At 42.9% G+C, this 23,640-nt stretch overlaps 1 protein-coding gene across 1 annotated transcript in view; it reads right to left on the bottom strand.

The window, feature by feature from the left end:
- The window catches only part of fig4a (FIG4 phosphoinositide 5-phosphatase a), a 128,636-nt gene that overhangs the window by 40,643 nt on the left and 64,353 nt on the right, over positions 1-23,640 (bottom strand). The window contains exons 13-17 of the mRNA XM_078213533.1: positions 20,412-20,528; positions 20,278-20,323; positions 14,975-15,123; positions 12,677-12,843; positions 4,249-4,387 (exon numbers count right to left, since the gene is read on the bottom strand). Coding sequence (XP_078069659.1) covers positions 4,249-4,387; positions 12,677-12,843; positions 14,975-15,123; positions 20,278-20,323; positions 20,412-20,528 — 618 coding nt within the window. The remainder of the gene's footprint in view (positions 1-4,248; positions 4,388-12,676; positions 12,844-14,974; positions 15,124-20,277; positions 20,324-20,411; positions 20,529-23,640) is intronic.

The raw sequence follows: 23,640 nt of genomic DNA on the forward strand, positions 1-23,640 counted from the left end.
TGCATATTTACAAGTACCATGGTTTGAGACTATCCAAGTCTCATACATCAAATTGTTTCTGCAGGAATTTAATGTCAAAGATTTATGGAGGGAGTGCTTACATCTCATTATAGATCAGAGATTACAGCACAAAAAGGGGGCCAAGTAGCAAATCACACGTTTGCCAGCAATTAGAGGGAACTTTAAAAAGAGAACCTACACCTCCAAAAACATTAGCAAATTGTATATAATATACTGCTTATCTATAGAATGGGAACATTATATTGTTCTGAATGAACAGCATTACATCTATCCCATGGTAGCCCCATTTGAGAGTGGTATATTACTGCTATACGCAAAATTATTGAAGTGGAACAAGTGAGACAGTTCTTTATGCTTGGTCTGATGAGTATGGTCCATATAGAGTTTTAAGGTTTACAAAACCTACTAAAAAATTAAAGTTTAACTATGTGAGATATGGCTCGGGGTAGCACTTGCCTATAGACAGAATGGTGTGAGATCGACTCTTTTCCAGAGACTTGAGCACATAATTTAGGATGATACTAGTGCAGTACTGAGGGAGTTTTGTATTATCAGAGATGCTATCTTTCAGATGAAAGATAAAACCAATGTCCCACATTGTGCCTTCCTAAGTGGACTTAAAAGATTTCATGACACTATTCAAAAGGGGAGCAGTACAGTGTTGACTAATATTTATCCCTCAACCAACATCACTAAAACAGATAATCATGTCATTTATCTCTTCGCTGTTTACAGGAACCTTACTATGCACAGGTTGGCTACCATATTTCCCTACATAAAAATAGTGAGCATAGCTGAAAAGTATATTGCCTGTGAAGTTCTCTGGATATTCTGAGATCATAATGTTATATAAATATCATATAAAATGCAAGTTATTGTTGCTGTCTATGTGACTTGAATGGTGCAGGTGATCCCCATCTAAGGAAGAAATGCCCTAAATGACTGAAGTGGAGCCCATGCAGAACATTAAGTCTCTCTCTCTGTAAACTACTTTGCTACCTGGAATGCCTTTATTTTGACCATTATTATGAGAAATTTCAAATAAGAATCAGACAGCAGTTAAAATATTGGTTCATTTTCATTGAGATCAATGAAAGTAAATTTCTATAGATTTGAACTTAAGATTCAGTGCTTAAGAGTTTAAAAAAAAAAATTCATTAATGGGATATGGGTGTCACTGGCTAGGCTAGTATGTATTGCTCATCCCTAATAGCCCTTCAGCAGATGTTAGTGAACTGCCTTCTTGAACTGCTGCAGTCCAAGTGTCGTAAGTAAATCTCTTGTCTCTGTGCCCTGTTTGAGAGCAAATTTCCACTCCATCTGACCAAGGAGCAGCGCTCCGAAAGCTAGTGGCGTTTGCTACCATATAAACCTGTTGGACTGGTGTTGTTAGACTCCTTATTGTAAGTAAATCTACAGTGCTGTTAGGGATGGAGTTCCAGGATTTTGACCCAGTGATAGTGAAGGACCGGTAATATAGTTCCAGGTCAGGATGGTGAGTGGATTAGAGGGAAACTTCCTTGTGTCGGTGTTCCCACGTATCTGCTAATCTTGTTCTTCAAATGGCAGCAGTCCTCCTGGGTTTGGAGGTTGCTGCGCAAGTTACCTTGGTGAGTTCCAGCAGTGCATCTTGCAGATGGTACACAATGCTACCATTATGCAGAGATGATAGAGGGATTAAATGCGTGCAAATAAGCAGCTGCTTTGCCCTGGATAGTGACAAGTTTCAGAAGGAGCTGCATTCAGTCAGTCAAGTGGAGAGTATTCCATCACTCTTTACTTGTGCCAGGTAGATGGTGTGCAGGCTTTGAGGATTTAGGAGGCGAGTTACTCGCCACAGGATCCCTAGCCTCTGACCTGTTCTTGCAGCTACAGTATTTATATGACTAGTCCAGTTCAATTTCTGGTCAAAGGTAACCCCCTGGATGTTTTACTGCAATTGCATAGGGCGTTGGTGAGGCCACATTGGAATAGTATCTGCAGTTTTGGAGTTCTTCTCTGAGTAAGGATATCCTTGCTAAGAGGGAGTACAGTGAAGGTTTACCAGGCTGCTTACTGGGGTGCCAGATTTATCATATGAGGAGAGACTAAGTCAGTTAGGATTGTATTCATTGGAGGTTAGAAGAGCAAGAGGGGATCTCATAGAAAGTTATAAAATTCTAACAGGGTTAGACAGGATAGATTCAGAAAGAATGTTCCTGATGGTGGGGGAGTCCAGAACCGGGGGTCATAGCTCATGTGTCTGTATTTTCTGCAAAAGCTTACCCCACGGTAAGCTTTTGCAGAAAATACGGACACATGGGATTGAGGGTGATTTAGTGGTTTGGATCAGGAATTGGCTAGCTGTAAGAAAACAGAGGGTGGTGGTTGATGGGAAATAGTCATCCTGGAGTTCAGTTACTAGTGGTGTACCGCAAGGATCTGTTTTGGGGCCACTGCTGTTTGTCATTTTTATTAATGACCTGGATGAGGGCGTGGAAGGATGGATTAGTAAATTTGCGGATGACACTAAAGTCGGTGGAGATGTAGACAGTGCGGAGGGAAGTGGCAAGTTACAGAGGGACATAGATAAGCTGCAGAGCTGGGCTGAGAGGTGGCAAATGGAGTTTAATGCGGAAAAGTGTGAGGTGATTCACTTTGGAAGGAGTAACAGGAATACAGAGTACCGGGCTAATGGTAAGATACTTGGTAGTGTGGATGAACAGAGGGATCTGGGTGTCCATGTGCATAGATCCCTGAAAGTTGGCACCCAAGTTGATAGGGTTGTTAAGAAGGCGTACGGTGTGTTAGCTTTTATTGGTAGAGGGATTGAGTTTCAGAGCCAGGAGGTCATGCTGCAACTGTACAAAACTCTGGTGCGGCCACATTTGGAGTATTGCGTACAGTTCTGGTCGCCGTATTATAGGAAAGATGTGGAAGTGTTGGAAAGGGTGCAGAGGAGATTTAACAGGATGTTGCCTGGTATGGTGGGAAAATCGTATGAGGAAAGGCTGAGGGACTTGAGGTTGTTTTCGTTAGAGAGAAGAAGGTTAAGAGGTGACTTAAAAGAGGCATACAAGATGATCAGAGGATTAGATAGGGTGGATAGTGAGAGCCTTTTTCCTCGGATGGTGATGGCTAGCACGAGAGGACATAGCTTTAAATTGAGGGGTGATAGATATAGGACAGATGTTAGAAGTAGGTTCTTTACTCAGAGAGTAGTAAGGGCGTGGAATGCCCTGCCTGCAGCAGTAGTGGACTCGTTAACATTAAGAGCATTCAAATGGTTATTGGATAAACATATGGATGATATTGGAATAGTGTAGATTAGAGGGGCTTTAGATTGGTTCCACTGGTCGGCGCACCATCGAGGGCCGAAGGGCCTGTACTGCGCTGTAATGTTCCATGTTCTATAGTTTGAGCGCAAGGTGAACTGAAGTGAGGAGAAATTTCTTTACCCAGGAATGGTGAATGTGTGGAATTCACTACCACAGAATGTAGTTGAGGCCAGAAGGTTGTGAGATTTCAAGAATTAGATATAGCTCTTGGGGCTAAAGGGATCGAGGGATATGGGGATGGGAAAAGGGATCAGAATATTGAATTCGATGATCAGCCATGATCATAACGAATGGCGGAGCAGACTCGCAGGGCCGATTGGCCTATTCCTGCTTCTAGTTTCTATGATAGTGGGGAATTCAGCGATGGTAAATGCCACTGAATATTGAGGGGCAATGGTTAGATTCTCTCTTGTTGGAGATGGTCATTGCCTGGCACTTATGTGGTGCAAATGTTACTTGCCACTTGTCAACTCAAGACTGGATATTGTCTAGGTCTTGCTGCATTTGGACTTAGACTGCATCACTATCCGAGGAGTCACGCACGAATGGTGCTAAACATTGTGCAGTCATCAGCGAACATTCCCACTTCTGATCTTATGACGAAAAGGTGGTCATTGATGCAGCAGCTGAAGCTGGAACTCCTGTCGTGATTTCCTGGAACTGAGATGATTGACCTCCAACAACTACAACTATCCTCCTTAGTGCGAGGTACGATTCCAACATGTGGAGAACTATCCATGATTGCCGTTGACTCATTTTTCTTGGGCACCTTGATGCCACACTCAGTCAAATGTTGCCTTGATGTCGAAGGCAGTCACTCACCTCACCATCAGATATAACCCAAAAGGAATCTGATTTCCCCATCATATAAAATTTTAAATAAATGTAGCAACTACAGGCTATTCATTACCTTCTCTTGGGAGATAAAAGTTCCATTGTGTTCTTATGATGTAGGTAATAGTCAGTTGGAAGCTCCCAAAGGTGAGATTTTCCTTCCATCGGTTGGAAAACTCCAAGAAACAGATTTATAGCATCCTGCCTATCAGCATCTGTAAGAAAATATGAAACACCAATTAAATATTTGCATGTTTCAATGGTTTCTGATGTTTGTAGTTGGAATTTCACATTGATTATATATTTTCCCTAAGATGTAGCATTGCATACATCATTTCTGGGAAGAGTTGTCAAGCCTAGTGGTCTGGTATCAGTCTTCAGCAACTGTCATTGGGGAAAGGGTGGAGGGTTACTTAGAATAATTCCAGGCCACATACCTGTCAATCACAACCTCCTTCCTCCTGGGAAAGCCTCTCTTCTTGACTGAAAACTTGCTTAGGATCTTTTCTGACACCACCTTCCCACCTCTTCATCATTTGCCTCAAATGTCTGGAGTTAACATTTCTTCCAAACGAACATTGGGAAGATCACAGCCATCATTGTTTCTGGTCCTTGCCATGAACTCCACCTCCTTGTTACAGAGAGCTATACTTTCCCATTGCTTGCTCAAGGTGATCAAGATTGCTTCAAATCTTACATTTTATCCAATGCCAACAAAAGAAAAACTGCATTTATAAATACTTTATAAATTTGAAAATGATGAGGCAACACATAATTTTAGTCTCTTTTCAACATGAGTGAGTTTGGTCTCAGTGGAAGTGGCCTCATAAGATGTAAACGTTAGAAAGCAGCGAGGCAACAGGGGTGATTTCTAAATAAGCATGAAGATCTTAAAAAAATGGCTGCTTTGGGAGTCAGTGGAAGTTGGCATGCTCAGAGGTGGGAGGTGAGTGAGGCTTTGGGCTAGATTTTCCCTCTTAAGGGCAGGACAGAAAAGTCAATACTGTTTTCGTGTCCTGGACCTGCCTTTCAAAGGAAACAGTCACTTATTAGAATTTACACAAAGGTGACCCCTTAACTAGCATTAAGACAGATTTCTCTGGTCAATTATGGGCAGTCAATGGGACCCTGAAGCAGAGCAAGAAGTCTCACAACACCAGGTTAAAGTCCAACAGGTTTATTTGGTAGCACAAGCTTTCGGAGTGTCACTCCTTCTTCAGGCGAGTGAGGAGTTATGTTCACAAACAGGGCATATATAGACACAAACTCAATTACAAGATAATGGTTGGAATGCGAGTCTTTACAGGTAATCAAGACTTAAAGGTACAGACAATGTGAGTGGAGAGAGGGTTAAGCACAGGTTAAAGAGATGTGTATTGTCTCCAGCCAGGACAGTTAGTGAGATTTTGCAAGCCCAGGCAAAGAACAAACAAAGAACAAAGAACAATACAGCACAGGAACAGGCCCTTCGGCCCTCCAAGCCCGCGCCGCTCCCCGGTCCAGGATTGAATCCTGAATCCAGGATCCCCGCCCAATTTTCCAGCCTATCTACATCCTAATATCCTATCCACCGAGCTGTCCCTCACAGCTACGATGCTTTGTTCATCACAACCTATTAACTCACCCCCACCCCCCCATTCCAGACCATGTGATCTCCAGGGAGAGGCGAAAACCCAGAGTGAAATCCCCAGGGCCAATATGGGGAAAAAAAAATCTGGGAAATTCCTCTCCGACCCCCTGTGGCGATCGAAACGAGTCCAGGAGATCACACTGGCCCTGATCAGAAAATGCTTCCCAACCCTATTCATTTCCACTTCTGCTTTACGAACACCATCTGAATTCCCTGCCCCCGAGACAGGTTCCCAACTATCCGCAGTCTCGCTCTGTACTGGCACCAGCAAGATGATCATAGAATGAAGCCTTGAAACGAGAAACAAAGAACAATTAGCCCGCGCCGCTCCCTGGTCCAAACTAGACCACTCTTTTGTATCCCTCCATTCCCACTCCGTTCATATAGCTGTCTAGATAAGTCTTAAACGTTCCCAGTGTGTCCGCCTCCACCACCTTGCCCGGCAACACATTCCAGGCCCCCACGACCCTCTGTGTGAAATATGTCCTTCTGATATCTGTGTTAAACCTCCCCCCCTTCACCTTGAACCTATGACCCCTCGTGAACGTCACCACCGACCCGGGGAAAAGCTTCCCACCGTTCACCCTATCTATGCCTTTCATAATTTTATACACCTCTATTAAGTCTCCCCTCATCCTCCGTCTTTCCAAGGAGAACAACCCCAGTTTCCCCAATCTCTCCTCATAACCAAGCCCCTCCATACCAGGCAACATCCTGGTAAACCTCCTCTGTACTCTCTCGAAAGCCTCCACGTCCTTCTGGTAGTGTGGCGACCAGAACTGGACGCAGTATTCCAAATGCGGCCGAACCAACGTTCTATACATCTGCAACATCAGACCCCAACTTTTATACTCTATGCCCCGTCCTATAAAGGCAAGCATGCCATATGCCTTCTTCACCACCTTCTCCACCTGTGGGGATTGCAAGTCGTGGGGGTTACAGATAGTGTGACATGAACCCAAGATCCCGATTGATGCCGTCCTCATGAAGCAGGACAGGGTGTAGCAGTAAGCTGTAATGGAAGGTAAGTAACGGAGAAGACACCCACTCATCATTAATTTTACATTTTTAAATAAACAAAAATGGCTTCAGAAGCCAGGTCACCACTTATGGGCAGAGGAGACTGGAGCAGTTGGTGGCTGTTTTTGCACCCAGACGGGCAGAGATAGTGGGTCTCCAGGCATGTGTGGAGTGCTGCTCCCACTCAGGCTCCCGCTGCGTGTCTGAATCGAGGCATCTAAACTGGCACTCACCAGTATGGGAAACTGGACTAAATTGGACTTGGTTAGGGCATTTAAAAGTTTTATCAGCTATTCACCACATGTGGATTTTTCTCTATTTGTTCTTGGTATCTGAACATTGTTGGCTTTCTATAAGTTTAAGTTTATTTATTAACGTCACAAGGTGGCTTACATTAACACTGCAATGAAGTGGTTTATTACAACTAAGTGGCATGATAAGCCATCTCAGAGGGCAGTTAAGAATTAACAACATTATTGTCAACCAGGCAATATCGACAGATTTTATAAATGAAACGTGTGCTGAGACAGGATCAGCGCTGCTGGCAGGCACCGAGTTTAAACGGAGCTCCCTGAAGGATGGAAGTCTGCGCTCAGGACCCTCAAGATGCTTTAAAGGTCAAGTTGTTGGACACACAGTTATAGTGCTGTCACTGTTTCCAAAATGTCATCTATGTCAGTCTGCCTCTCATTTTTCCAATGAGTGCCTGAGGATATTGCTGGAGGCAGTTAGTGACCAATGCCACATCCTGTCATGGGACGGCCTCACGTGAGGCCACCTCATGTGACGAAGGAGGCCAGGATGAAGGTGGCAGGCCTGGTGATTGGAGATGACATTGTTCTCAGAAACTGAATCCAGTGCAGGAAAGGTTCAAATGAGTTTTTGCCCTCTGCCAGGGTGAGTACTGATTCCAGTTGGAACATTGGATGGATGTCTCTGTGGGTGGCAGAACTTGATGGTGCTCATGAGTGTGGAATGCAGTGTGATGTGGCTCATAATCATAGCTGGCATGTATGTCTGACTGAGGTGTGACAATATGCACCAATTGAAGGTGCAATTGCACCTGTCTCTTTGGCTGGGTGGCTGGAATGTTCTGGCATGTAGAGCGGGACTAATGAAAGTAGTTTCTAAAGTTTTAAAGTTTAAAGTTTAGTTATTAGTGTCACAAGTAGACTTACATTAACACTGCAATGAAGTTGTGCCTTTACAGGAGGAGTCACATTTCACAGGAAAGAGGATGGATATGTAAACAGATTCTAAACCTCCACCTCCTCCTAACAAAGGTGGAGCAGCAAGCTGGGGATATTCTGCGAATGTGGTTCACCTTTATTTATTGTGCCGAGTTATGTCCTCATAAAATTCCAGTAGGTTTGCCAAACATGATTTCCCTTTCAGAAATCCGTCTCAACTTGGTCTAATCGCGTTGATAGTACCTGTTAGCACATCCTTTATAATAAACTCTAGCATTTTACGACTGATGTTAGGCTCATCTGTCTGTAATTCCCCATTTTCTCCCTCCCTCCTTTTTAAATAGCGTGGTTACATTTGCCACCCTCTAATCTGCCAGGACCATTCCAGAATACACATAATTTTGGAAGATGACAACCAATGCATCCACTATTTCCAAGGCCACCTCCTTTAGCACCCTGGGATGTAGATTTCCGGTTTTCAGTCCCATTAATTTTCCAGTGTTTTTTTTTTAAGTATTACTAATTTCCTTCAATTCCTTTCTCACTTCTTCCTCTGTGAAGTCAGAACTAAAGTAGTTATTTAATTGTTCTGGCATTTACTTGCACTCTGTTATAAATTCTTTGAACTGCAAAGGACCTACATTTGTTTCACTAATTTCTTTCATTTTACATACTTATAGAAGCTTTTACAGTTCTTTTTTATGCTCATTGCAAGTTTACTCTCATACTCTATTTTTCCCTTTTAATTAATCTCTTGGACCTCCTTTGCAGAGTTCTAAACTGCTCTCACTCATTAGACTTGCTTCTTTTTCTAGCACCTTCATCTGACTTCTCTTTGGATCTAATACTATCCTTAATTTCTTTTGTTAGCCATGCTTTTCCTGTTGTGAATTTTGCATGAGAAAGGAATCTATAACTGTTGCAATGCATATATTCCTTCCTTAAATATTAGCCATTGCCTTTCCACTGTCATGCCTTTTAATAAGGTTCCCCAATCTACTGTAGCCAATCCATACCTCAATACTTTGTAGTTTCCGTTAATTGGATTTTGGATCCTAGTTTCACATTGGACTACTTCACTTTCCATCCCAGTTAAGAATTCTATCACGTTATGGTCACTATTCCCTAAAAGGACTCTGCTTTGAATTAACCCTTCTCATTGCACAATACCAAATCTAGAATAGCATGTTCCCTGGTTGGTTCCTCAATATACTGGTCCATAAAACTATCTTGTAATTATTGCCACCCCCTATCTTATGACCACTGTTTGGAGGCCTATAGACAACTCCCACTGATCTTTTCTGCCTCTTACTGCTTCTTAGTTCCACCCAGAATTGTACTACAACTAGATTTTCTGAGCTTATATCCTCTCACTATTGCACTACTTCATCCTTTACTAACACAGAAAATAGGTGCAGGAGTAGGCCATTTGGCCCTTTGAGCCCACACCACCATTCAACATGATCATAGCTGATCATGCACTTTCAATATATCATTCGCACTTTCTCTCCATACCCTTCGATCCCTTTAGCCACGAGGGCCACGTCCAGCTCCCTCTTGAACATATCTAACAAACTGGCCCCAATAGCTTTCTGTGGTAGAGAATTTGACAGGATCACAACTCTGAGTGAAGAAGTTCTTCCTCATTTCAGTTCTGAATGGCTTATCCCTTATTCTTAGACTGTGACCTCTAGTTCTACACTTCCCCAACATCGGGAACATTCTTCCCGCATCTAGCCTGTCCAGTCCCATCAGGATTTTATATGTTTCTGTGAGGTCCCCTCTCATCCTTCTAAATTCCAGTGAGTACAAGCCAAGTCGATCCAGTCTCTCTTCATTTGTCAGTCCTGTCATTCCGGGAATCAGTCTAGTGAACCTTCACTGGACTCAATAGCAAGAATGTCCTTCCTCAGATTAGGAGACCAAAACTGCATACAATACCCTCGTCAGGCCCCACTTGGAGTACTGTGCTCAGTTCTGGTCACCTCATTACAGGGAGGATGTGGAAGAGATTGAAAGGGTGCAGAGGAGATTTACAAGGATGTTGCCTGGATTGAGTGGCATGCCTTATGAGGATAGGCTGAGGAAGCTCGGTCTTTTCTCCTTGGAGAGACGTAGGATGAGAGGAGACCTAATAGAGGTGTATAAGATGTTGAGAGGCATAGATCGGGTGGACTCTCAGAGGCTTTTTCTCAGGGTGGAAATGGCTGCTACGAGAGGACACAGGTTTAAGGTGCTGGGGGGTAGGTACAGGGGAAATGTTAGGGGCAAGTTTTTCACACAGAGGGTGGTGGGCGAGTGGAATCGGCTGCCGTCAGTGGTGGTGGAGGCAAACTCAATAGGGTCTTTTAAGAGACTCCTGGATGAGTACATGGGACTTAATAGGATGGAGGGTTATAGGTAGGCCTAAAAGGTAGGGATATGTTCGGCACAACTTGTGGGGCCGAAGGGCCTGTTTTGTGCTGTAGTTTTTCTATGTTTCTAATACTCAAGGTGTGGCCTCACCAAGGCCTTGTATAACCACAGCAAGGCACCCTCAGTCCTACACTCAAATTCTCTTGCAATGAGGGCCAGCATACCATTAGCTTTCCTCGCCACCGGCTGTAGCTGCACGCCAACCTTCAGCGACTGTTCCACCATGACACCAAGATCAAATTGCACTTCCCCTTTTCCTAAACTGCCACCATTCAGATAATAATGTTCCTTCCTGTTTTTGCCAAAGTGGATAACTTCACATTGATCTACATTATTGCATTTGCCAAGTATTTGCCCACTCAGCCTGTCCAAGTCACCCTGCAGCCTCTTAGCATCCTCCTCACAACACACACTGCCACCCAGCTTAGTGTTGTCTGCAAATTTGGAGATATTGCATTCAATTCCTTTGTCCAAATCATTAATGTATATTGTGAACAGCTGGGGTCCCAGCCCTGAACACTGCGGTACCCCACTAGTCACTGCCTGCCACTCTGAAAGGATCCGTTTATTCCCACACTGTTTCCTGTCAGCCAACCAGTTCTCTATCCACGTCCATACATTACCCCCAATACCATGAGCTTTAATTTTGCTCACTAATCTTGTGTGGGATCTTGTCAAAAGCCTTTTGAAAGTCCAGATAACACCACTACCCAACCTTCTTTCCCTTTTTGCCTGTCCTTCCTAAATATTGAATACTCTTGGATATTCAGTTCCTAGCCATGGTCACCTTGTGGCCATGTCTCCATACTTGCAATCAGGTCATACCTATTTACATCTATGTGTGTTGTTAGTTTGTCTACCTTATTGTGAATGCTCCCTGCGTACAGGTACAGTGCCTTTAGACTTGCTTTTTTAATATTTTTATATCATTTGTGGATCTTGTGCACCATGGCCCTATTTGTTTTGTCAAGACCCCTCATGATTTTGAATACCAAAATATCAAATCTCCTCAGTCTTTTTTTCTACAAGGAAAAGAGTCCTAACCTCTCCAATCTATCTTCATAACTGAAGTTTCTCATCCCAGGAACCATTTTCACTTTCACATTCTTCCTCGGGTGTGGCACCTGGAACTGGATACAATACCCCAGCTGAGGCCAGTGACTTATACAAGTTCAACATAACCTCTGCTCCTGTATTCCATGCCCCTATTAATAAAGTCCTGTATACTGGATACTTTATTAACCACTCTCAACCTGTCCTGCCACCTTCAATTACTCATGTACTCAAGGTCCCTCTGCTCCTGCACCTCCTGAATATTTTGACTCATAGACACAAGTGCTACCAACCAAGCCATAGCTAGATGTAATCTAGTTTGACAATTCAGTACAGTACTGCACGGTAGCACAGTGGTTAGCACTGCTGCTTCACAGTTCCAGGGACCTGGCTTCGAATCCCAGCTCGGGTCACTGTCTGTGTGGAGTTTGCACATTCTCCCTGTGTCTGCGTGGGTTTCCTCCCACAGACCAAAGATGTGCGGGCTAGGTTGATTGGTCATTCTAAATTGCCCCTTAGTGTCCCGGGATGCATAGGTTAGAAGGGTTAGTGGGTAAATATGTAGGGATATGTGGATTGGGCCTGGGTGGGATTGTGGTTGGTGCAGACTCGATGGGCCGAATGGCCTCTTTCTGCACTGTAGGATTCTATGCACTGTTGGAATTGCTGGCTTTTGGACTAGACGTTACATTGACGCCCTGTTCAAGTTTAGATGGGCATGTGACCTCCATGACAGAATTGACATAATTTACACAGGTTTTCTGCCGTCTCTAGGCCAATCTCCAAATCATTGCCACTAAGACAGTTTTGGTTATTTACCTCATTGATCTTTCTAGGGTCTTGCTGTGAGGAATGCACTTTGGATATTATGTTCAGCAGTGACGATATCAAAAACATTTCAGTGGTTGTGAAACTGCGGTATAAATGCACATACATTTGGAGGAGGAATTTCTGGAGAAATATGTGTAAGGGGGAAACTTGGGAGAGATGTTGAAAAAGCTATGGCTGAAAATAAATAAGAAAGTGAGGATTTGTAGTGGCAATGGATGGAGACAGAACACAATACATGCATGAAGAAGAATTCAGAGAGATCCATTCATAATCTGATGCACAAAATTGGGAGGATTGCATTAGGATACAACTTTAAGTGGTCAAAAGTGTTATACAAAAATTAAAAGATTAAACAAAGATGTTACCTGAAAATGCATTACTGTAGTACCTAGAAAGAGTTTGCATGATGTCCTTGGAATGTTGTGTCCAGGGTGCAATCTTCCTGTAAGTTTTCACTCGATGTACTAACTGTGATCCCCCATATTGCAAAGATAGTGTATCACCATGATCTTCATACAATTCTTCAAATAATCTATTGAGAAAATACTTCAACAGTTACATAACTTTTTTTTATTGAGATACAAAAGCGGGAACATTTTGGAGTTTTCCCATTTTTGCATCTTGCATATTTCAATTTTGCTGTCTTTAGTGTTTGCTTATCCTTTCCACCCACTTCTCCTGCCAACCCCACCCACCACACCATAACAAAATGTCCCAAGAGTATGTGCAATAAAATTTTCTCATACCAAGCCTTAGGAAAAGACATCAGGATAAATGACTGAAAGCTTGATTAGACCCAAGTTTTAAGGAGCACCTTAAAGGTAAAGTGAAGAGAGAATAGATTTAGAGGGAATTTTAGTGCTTGTGGCAAGGAAGCTGAAAGCAGTAGAGAGATCAGAATTGGAGATGTGCAAGATGCCACAATTGGAGGAATGCAGAGACTTCTGTACTGGGGGAGATAACAGAAATAAGGAAGGGTGAGGTCATGGATAGATTTGGAAACAAGGATGAGGATTCTAAATTGAGGCATTATCAGATCAGGAGCCAGTGAAGTCAGTAAGCAGAGCTGTGATGGATCAATGAAACTTGGTGCATGTTAAGATATTGGGTAGAAGATGGAAGGACGACCAGGAGAGCATTGAAATAGCCAAGTCTTGAGATAACAAGAACATCTACTTCTGAAACTCTGATCTATGAGTTGAAGGCAGAATTAAAGTCGGGTGATGTTATGGAGGTTTTAGTCTTAGTGATGATGTGGACATGTGGTTGGAAACGTCTCTTGAGCTCAACAACAATGTTGCAAAAGGTCTGACTCAGATTCAGGCAGTTGCTAGGTAGTCAGGTGGAAACAGTGGTCAGGGAATGGAGTTTGCGGTGGAAACCAAAGACAGTGGCTTCAGTCATCCCAATATTTAGTTGGAGGCAATTTCTGCTCACCCAATATTGGATGTCAGACATGCATTGTGCCAAATCATAGACAGTGGAGAGGTCACGACAGACAGTGGTGAAACAGAGCTAGGAATTGTCAGCATACAAGTGGCATATGGGGCTGCGTTTTCTGATTATGTCACCAAAGTACAATATGTAGATGCAAAATAGAAAGGAGCGTTTGGGGACCCCAGATGTAATGATCCCAGAGTGGGTGATTGTATGACTATAATTCAATAGCTGAGAACGGAACCAGGCAAAGGCAGTCCCACCATGATGGATGGCTGAGGAGAGATGTCAGAAAATGAGAATTATAGTCTAATGAGCCGAAGGCTGCAGGCAGGTCAAGAAGAATAAGGAGAGATACATTTGGCGTCATGGTGGCACAGTGGTTAGCACTGCTGCCTTACAGCGCCAGGGACCCGGGTTCAATTCCTGGCTTGGGTCACTGTCTGCGGAGTCTGTACGTCCTCCCTGTGTCTGCATGGGTTTCCTCCGAGCGCTCCAGTTTCCTCCCACAGTCCGAAAGACATGGTGGTTAGGTGCATTGGCCATGCTAAATTCTCCCTCAGTGTATCCGAACAGGTGCTGGAGTGTGGCGACGTGGGGATTTTCACAGTAACTTCATTGCAATGTTAATGTAAGCCTACTTGTAAATGAACTAAACATTTACCAGTCATCTACAAAGTAATTTGTGACTTTGAGAAGGACTGTTTCAATCCGTTGGTAGGGGGCTGAATACCCTATTCCTGCACCTCTGTAAAGTTTCATGGTTGTAACCAGTTTGAAAAGCTGCAAATAGTAGTTAGTTGGGTTTGGTGGAAACACTCCTGGCTCTTCCACTTACCAAATGGATCCCAGCCAGTCTCTACATTCTTTTAACCTGCTGTATTTACTGAAGTTCAGGAAATCTGGCCAAGATGTTAAAAGCAGAAAGTTTCAAAAAAAAAAGTAATGTAAAAAGTTTGACAACCCATACTCTCCTGAGACTAGATGGATTGCTCTTCCTTGCTGGAATTGGGCTGGTTCCTTTTTGATGGTTAAAATTACTAGCAAAAAAGTTCTACTTCTAAAACAGTCAAACACAGGTGGTGCGAAGGTTGAAAAATGAGTGAAGAAAGCTAGATTTCCCTAATTATTATGAGGGGGCAGGGAAAAATCAGGAAACAAAAAGAAATTTGATAAATCAAACAAATTAAAGCAGTTGGAATCTATAAAAGCAACAAATTGCTTACCGAACAGCATCAGTGTCAAATTGCAACCTTGGTTTATCAATTACACCTATCGCATAGAGCTGGTATGCCAAAGCACATTTCCCCACCATAAATTGAGCAGTGTTTGTACGATCCAAACAGTCGACACAATTAGTCCTGAGAACTCCCGTCTGAAACAGAATTTAGACAGAGCAGCACTAAAATAACTAGATATTATGCCCACAATATAATTTGACATTTATCATTATCTAAGTAGGCTCAGCATTCAGAAGTCCGGTTTGCCAGAAATTAGCATTTTGATTACCTCTATTTTAAGTAAAGAAGAAACCTGCTCATACTTGTCTTTTAAGGTTACAAATAAAAACATTTCTTGTACATCTTTTAGTCTCTTTAGACTTCGAAAAATGTCTAACCATTTCAACACTGAACCATGGAAATAGATACAATTGCTAACTACAGTAAAAGACCTGTGGAGAGAAAAATAGAGTTAACTTTCAGATTGATAACCTTTCATCAGAACTGGAAAATGTTTGTGGCTTTAAGCAAGTGAAAGGGAGGAGGAGATTCGGAAAAATAACAAAAAAAGAGGTCTGTGATAGAGTGAAAGACAGGAGAGATTAAATGGCAGAATGGTAGGTGGTGCAAGACACAAGAAACTATTATTGGGACACATGAGGAAACAACAGATGTTTCTGGACAAAGTATAAATGATAGAAGGATGAATAGCTGTCATCTGACAGGAAAAAAAGAGAAAACAAGAGTAAAACTTGCTTAAAACTCTTAACATTTCTAATTTTTCCTAGTTCTGACCGAAGGCCATCAGCCTGAAATGTTAAGTCTTGTTTCCCAGTCCACAAATACATTAAAATAAGTTGGTTTGTGTGTACAAGCATTTGTTTACATATGGAGGCTTCAGGAGTGCTAAAGAGTGCAAAAGGATCACCTACAGGTACACCCAAGAGTGTAAAATCTGCATGATTGCAACATTTATTTCATAAATGTGTGAAAACAGGTGATAAATTAGTGCATTCCCACCCCAATGATACAAGTTGCATGATTATTCACAAGTCTTGCATCACATTGGTTCAGCTGGTAGCACACTTGGCAAGACCAAGTCAGAAGTTTATTGGTTCAAGCTCTATTCCAGGACCAAACAAACAGTCTCAAACATTGATGTGGAAGAAATAGGTTTCAATTCATAGGGTACTGGGGAAAGAGAGAACTAAACCATGGGGAAGGCCATCACCTGAATGCTCTGGGACCAGAGTACTGGCAAATCATATTCCTAAGACTACAAAGAGGGCTTCAATCTAAACAGTGGATGGTTTCTGACCTAACTATATATCCACTCTTTGTTCCATTTTCTTCAAGGCCTTTGATTATCAAATATCTGATTTAAAATTAATTGACCAAGTATGACTGTTTGTGGAAGAGAATTCCAAACTGCTATCATCTTTGGCACATAGACAATTTCCTAACTTTACTCCAGAAAGGCAGTTTCTAATTGTTAGGTTATGCCCCCAAATGCCAGAGTCCTCAATCAGCGAGAACAGTTTCTCTCTACTTTTGCTATCTGTTCCTCCTCGTATCTTGAAAAGTATGGTCAAATCCCACTTAACTATCTAAATTGCAGTTAATAACTATTTTTCCCAATCTTAATTTGTAACATAACCCTTGGAATCCAAATATCACATGCTGCATTCCCTCCAATTCTCAAGATGGCCGGGAGACATCAGTTGGGGCCGTTTTGCGGGCTTCCCGCTGGGTGCCACGGCCTCAGAGTGTCCAAGACTAAGTTTGCCAGCATAATTGATTTCTGGCACGGAGCTGATTTCAATATGGAAATTGACATTTGCATCCGATTAGCGGGCCTGGAACTTAAGATGAGACCGTCGGGGGTGGGGGGTTGGGGCAATCGGGACTGGCCCGGGGAGGTCCGAGAGGCCAGCGATCAGTGGGCGTGGGGGCTGTTGGAAGGCAGGTGATGGGGGGTTGCGGGGCTGACCAGCAATCAGGCTGGCCAGCAATCTGGAGGCCAATGTGAGGCCACCGCGCATGCATTGGTCTCCACTCTGACAGATCAGCTTACGCGCAGTGGCCCGCTTAGCGCTCTGCTGCCGGCCTCTCGGATGGGAATAGGCCCCCCCCAACAGATTTCAGAGTGAATCCCGCGAGGGAACTCTAATGTACAGTGTTGGAGATCCATTCTGGAAATCATGCTAAAAAACAAGTGGGATTTACTCCCATTTTCCCACATGTTGGGAACTTAGAATTTTTTTTGGGAGAATCCTGGCCATGGTGTTCAGAATTGAGCACAGGAACAAATCATTCACCCCAATTAATCAATTCAGCGTTCATACTCCATATATCAGTTTCTGCCCATTCCAATTACTTGTTCCAAAACTACCTTGTTTCCCTCTATACGCATCTACCACATGTATATTTTAATTACTCAGTTTGGCATTAGGTTTGCCATTCTCACCACGCTACAGAAAGTCCCCATTTAATCACTTAATGGCCATTTTACATTTGTGCACTCTCATTCTGGACTCAACAATGAGTGGAAATAGTTTCTGAACATCCACTTCATTACCTCCCATCTTTTGTACTCTATTCCTTTAGAAAAGAGCCCAATACTTTTTTTGTACTCATTGAGGCCATATCAACTAGTATTGCTATTTATAGAATTTAGGATCTATATTTCAAAACCTTTGCTTCTCTACTCTAGTTTCTTATTTTCCAAGGAAGGGGGCCTTCTTATTCCTCTCATCAATGTGAACCAGCTCACACTCAACTGTACTGAATTACATTTGCCATTTATTTACCACTGTTAAGAATGAATTAGTGGAGAAAGAGAACAGATTGGTTAGAAAATGTTACAGCTTTCATAGGCACATTTATTTCCTCTTGGAGACTATTACAACAAAACACTGAAAAAATGCCTTTTAACTGATATAAGCCACAAGAGCTGTTACCACTATGGAATCCTGTTGTGACAGGAAGCCAAATGGTTGAATCAAGTGAATAGCCAAATTCACCACCATTACATAATCCATTAGAAAGCTTCAGAGAATGCAGTTGTCAAATCACATTTTTAATAACTTAATAGGCAATCAATTCAGTGACAGTTGTCTGTCCTACCAGAAGACTCTTACAAAGGGCATCAGTCACAAACAATCAATTCATGTCTGTTAACTTCTTTGACACCTGTCTGATGGGAATTCCCAAATGAAACCTATATTATTCTACAACCTACTTAAATAGAGTTCAAAGGACTCTGGTGTGTTAAACCAGGCTGACTTTGCATTCAGTTACAAAAAACGTTTCCCTTAGGGATAGCTGCCCAGTTTAGATTTCATTCACAAAAACGTGAGATCAAGGAGGACAGATCCTTAAGTTGGCCATAAACAGATTTATCCTATTTTAATATAGTTTTAACACAGTGGTTCCCAAAGGGTGCGGCGTGCCACACTGGTGCGGCGAGAGAGGATGGCAAGTGTGGAGGGAAGATTCAAGGACAATCAAATAAACATTTAAACATGATTTAAACCAGCATTGTTTTATACTTTCTGGATGTCCCATGATCATATTATAAAGTAGTTGTGTTCTATGTTATGAATCAAGCACTGCTAGGAGTTTTTTTGTTTTTGAATGTATTTCTTATTAATAAAAAATTTGGTGTGGCGCGAGCAAAGTTTTATTCCGAAAGTGCGGCCCAGTGAAAAAAGTTTGGGAACCACTGTTTTAACAAAACATAAAAACAGATAGAGGGAATTGTGCGGATAGAGGGAAATTTCCCAATGGAAATTTAATCATATACATTTTAAAAATCCATGTTCGTGGGGAAAAATAAAGATTAACGACATGATTTTTAACTCAACGCCTGGAGAAAGACAGAGAAAGCAGTTAACAACTGCCAGAAGACTTGTTTACTGATGTCCCACACAGGTATTGCTGCCGAGTTTTGCTCTGAACAGGTGGCATGGGCATGTGCCTAAAGCCTCAGGTCAGATTGCAACTTTCACTGGTGGCCTGAGTGGGGAAGCTTTGCCACAAGGCGAAAACAGTGGGAAGCGGATGTGGCACCAGAAAAAGCTCAAACAGGCTTTAGCTTTTTTTAAAAACTTTTTTTGTGGGGCCAGGTGGTTAGGCTTTCTTTAGCCCATGCTTTCCAGATTTCTAAACATGAAATACACCCGAAATTTCCTTCCTGAGTTGTAGGCTATTAACAGGGAATCCTCCTTCAGTTCTGGCCTGCGGCCACCCAACATCAGACATTCTGGTCCCGTCGAACAGTCAGGTGCCGAATCCCACCCATTGCAAGTTGTGGGTTGACTGGTGGGTCAACAGTTAAACCCCAGCATTAAAATCATCCCAGCGTCAAAGTGCAGAGGACAGAGCAATGAAGCAAGTGTTCAATTATCATTCCTAGCTAAAATCATACTTTAAATGTTTAGCCACCCTCTTCTTCTACAGGTAACACCTTTGATTATTTGATGGCTGCCGAACCACAGCCTACGCCATGGTACTACAGGGTAGGGCAAAGGGACAAGCCCCAAGTCTACCTCAACCGGAATGGGGAACAAGCCCTTTGCTGCTGGTGTTACCCTAAACCACCCGCTAGCTATCCAGTCAACTGAGTTAACCTCATCCCAGATTGACATATCCCTGTTCAATCATTTCTTTGTAACCTGAAGTTACAGAACAAAATCCTATCCATTGATAATCTCCAGTCTCTTGACCCAACCACCCAGAAAAACAAAGTTTTCAACAGTCTTCAGTTTTTTGGACAAAATTATAACTTTGATTGCATTTGTTTATGATTGCTGTGGCAACTGCACGATCTTTCACTCACTTCTCAAGTTAAGTAACTTATACAGTTTCAAAAAAACATGTTATTTACAACAGTTTTGTTATGTTGCACACATCATTAGTAGATTTTAAAAATAGCATTGAACATTCTTGATTCTCTACACAATCATCAATACAATGTTAGGCAACATAATGAACCAAATGACTGAAATTGACTGGCTGAAGTAACTTAGTGCTGTAAAACAATTAACTAGAGCTATATTGAGGAAGTATGCTGTATAATGATGAATATTCACCTTGCCTTTATTCATAAATATTCCATGCTCAGTGATTAGGCTATTGTTTTGTGATAATAATAAGTGTTGGAAAAACTCAGCAGGTCTGGCAGCATAAGATAGAAAAACAGTTGAATCCAATACGTCTCTCCTTCAGAATGGTTCCAACTGCAACTTATTGCTCATACTTTTGTGATGTCACATTATAAATATTATATTACTAATTCCTTTTATTACCTGTAAGCGACAAGTATTGTGAATACATCCACCAAGTTCATCCCATCTACAAGAAAGAAAAATATAAGACGAGTGTGAGTGAGAGAGAGTAAAACAGCTTCTAATATTTCAATTTGCTTTGCATTCAGTCTTACCTTTCGCCCGGCCGTAAGGTGTTACGATAAAAATCAGGCTGATTTACAAAGAAGCCTGTTCTTTTCACAACATCTTCTGCAATTATGCTCAGTCGATCCAAGACATTGCACAATTTACTAAAAACAGACAGATAATTGTTTGAAAGCTGTAGTCACCTATAAAACAGCAGCACTAATTATACATTCAAGGATGAAGAATACCTATTTTTATAATAATTTTTCTTCATCAAGGGGTTGATGATAGTTTGCAGAAAATATTATCCTACAGTATCCATCATAGAAACAGAACTCAGTCTTCCACAGAGGAACATTTCTGTAATATATGATTTTTTGATGGGATTTTATATACAAGCAATTTTGCGAATTCAGTTTGCTGTGGTTGAGAACAGGTACCTGCCTTGTCAGTGAAGGAAAATATAAAAATTTCTGCAAACAGTACATTATGGGAAGGTGGTGGCGTAGTGGTATTGTTGCAGAGATCCAGTGCAATGTTCTGGGAACCGGCCTAGTCTGCAACGAGCGGTCAGAGGGCGGAACTGAGTGTAACTGAGTATAAAACTAACTTACTTTTTTTTTCCAGAGCAGCAGGAAACCGGAAGTCGGCTGTGGGGAGTTCTGGGAAGGTTTGTAGTTTGCTTTTATAGTGCGGGTCGCGGTGGTTGTTGGTTAAGTGTTTTATTTTTATCTGTATATAAGTTGGACGGTTCCTAAACCCGAGACACTACACAAAGTGTCCCCCATCCTTCCACCTCCTCTAACCTAACAGGGGTGAGTAAATATCAGGTAAGCTCTTTCTTGTTGTATTATCAAGTTATCTAGAGGGGATGGAAGTGAAGGCAGTGCAATGTTCCTCTTGCAGAATGTTTGAGGTGAGGGACGCCGTCAGTGTCCCTACTGATTTCACCTGTGGGAAGTGCACTCATCTGCAGCTCCTCAAAAACCGCGTTAGGGAATTGGAGCTGGAGCTGGATGAACTTCGGATCATTCGGGAGGCAGAGGTGGCCATAGATAGAAGCTTCAGGGATTATAGGTACTCCGAGGAATGAAGATAGATGGGTGACGGTGAGAGGGGCTGGGAGGAAGCAGTCAGTAGAGGGATCCCCTGTGGTTGTTCCCCTCGGCAACAAGTATTCTGCTTTGGATACAGTTGGGGGGGGGGGGGGGGGGGCTACCAGTGGTAAGCCACGGTGACCGGATCTCCAGCATCGAGTCCGTCCCTGTGACTCAGAAGGGAAAGGGGGAGAGCAGGAGAGCAATAGTTATTGGGGACTCATTAGATAGGAGGTTCTGTGGCAACAAAAGAGACTCAAGGATGGTATGTTGCCTCCCGAATGCCAGGGTCCGTGATGTCTCGGACCGTGTTTTCAGGATTCTTAAGGGGGAGGGGGAACAGTCACAAGTCGTGGTACACATCGGTACCAACGACATAAGTAAGAGAAGGGATGGGGATTTAAAACAGGAATTTAAGGAGCTAGGGTGGAAGCGGAGAGCCAAGACAAATCCATGTTGTCATCTCTGGTTTGTTGCCAGTGCCACGTGATAGCGAGTTGAGGAACAGGGAGAGAGTGCAGATAAACAAGTGGCTGCAGGGATGGTGCAGGAGAGAGGGTTTCAGCTACATGGATAATTGATGAATGTGGGCTTCTTATGGACTACAGCTCCTTTACCCATCCCCCTGACAAATTAGTTTAAACCCCCCCCCCCCCCCCCCCCAAGAGCCATAGCAAATTTCCCTCCCAGGATATTGGTGCCCCTCTGGTTCAGGTGCAACCCGTCCTGTTTGTACAGGTCCCACCTTCCCCAGAATGTAGGAGGGTTTCCTGACACAATATGTGGATAGGCCGACAAGAGGTGAGGCCACATTGGATTTGGTACTGGGAAATGAACCGGGCCAAGTGTTGGATTTGGTTGTGGGAGAGCACTTTGGAGATAGCGACCACAATTCGGTGTCTTTCGTTATTGCAATGGAGAGGGATAGGCCGTATGGCAGGGCAAGGTTTATAATTGGGGGAGGGATAATTATGATGCGATTAGGCAAGAATTAGGGAGCATAAGATGGGAACAGAAACTGTCAGGGAAAGGCACAAATGAAAAGTGGAGCTTGTTCAAGGAACAAATACTGCCTGTCCTTGATAGGCATGTCCCTGTCAGGCAGGGAGGAAATGGCCGAGTGAGGGAACCATGGTTCACAAGAGGTTGAATGTCTTGTCAAGAGGAAGGAGGAAGCATATGTAAGGATGAGAAAACAAGGTTCAGTTGGGTCGATTGAGGGTTACAAGTTAGCAAGAGATGAACTGAAAAAAGGGCTTAGGAGAGCTAGGAGGGGGCATGAGAAGTCCTTGGCGGGTCGGATCAAGGAAAACCCAAGGCTTTTTACTCTTATGTGAGGAATAAAAGAATGACCAGGGTGAGGTTAGGGCCGGTCAAGGACAGTAGTGGGAAGTTGTGCATGGAGTCAGAAGAGATAGGAGAGGCGATGGATGAATACTTTTCTTCAGTGTTCACCAAGGAGAGGGGCCATGTTTTTGAGGATGAGTGTGTGATACAGGCTGATAGGCTGGAGGAGGCAGATGTTCTGAGGGAAGATGTATTAGCAATTTTGAAAAACCTGAAGGTCGATAAGTCCCCTGGGCCAGAGGAGACATATCCTAGGATTCTTTGGGAGGCAAGGGATGGGATTGCAGAGCCTTTGATCTTTGGGTCCTCACTGTCCACGGGGATAGTGCCAGAGGACTGGAGAGTGGCGAATGTTGTTCCTCTGTTCAAGAAAGGAAATAGGAATGACTCTGGTAATTATAGGCCAGTTAGTCTTACTTCGATGGAAAAGGTCCTAAGGGATAGGATTTACGACCATTTAGAAAGATGCAGCTTAATCCGTGATAGTCAACACGGATTCGTGAAGGGTAAGTCATGCCTCACAAATTTGATTGAATTTTTTGAGGAGGTAACTAAGTGTGTCGATGAAGGTAGAGCAGTTGATGTCATATACATGGATTTTAGTAAGGCGTTTGATAAGGTCCCCCATGGTCGGCTCATGAAGAAAGTAAGGAGGTGTGGGATGGAGGGAAATTTGGCCGATTGGATATGTAACTGGCTATCTCAAAGAAGTGGAGATGCCGGCGTTGGACTGGGGTAAACACAGTAAGACGTTTAACAACACCAGGTTAAGGTCCAACAGGTTTATTTGGTAGCAAAAGCCACACAAGCCTTCGGACCCTTAAGCCCCTTC

This window comes from Mustelus asterias, chromosome 5 (assembly GCF_964213995.1).
Source record: "Mustelus asterias chromosome 5, sMusAst1.hap1.1, whole genome shotgun sequence".
Taxonomy (NCBI): domain Eukaryota; kingdom Metazoa; phylum Chordata; class Chondrichthyes; order Carcharhiniformes; family Triakidae; genus Mustelus; species Mustelus asterias.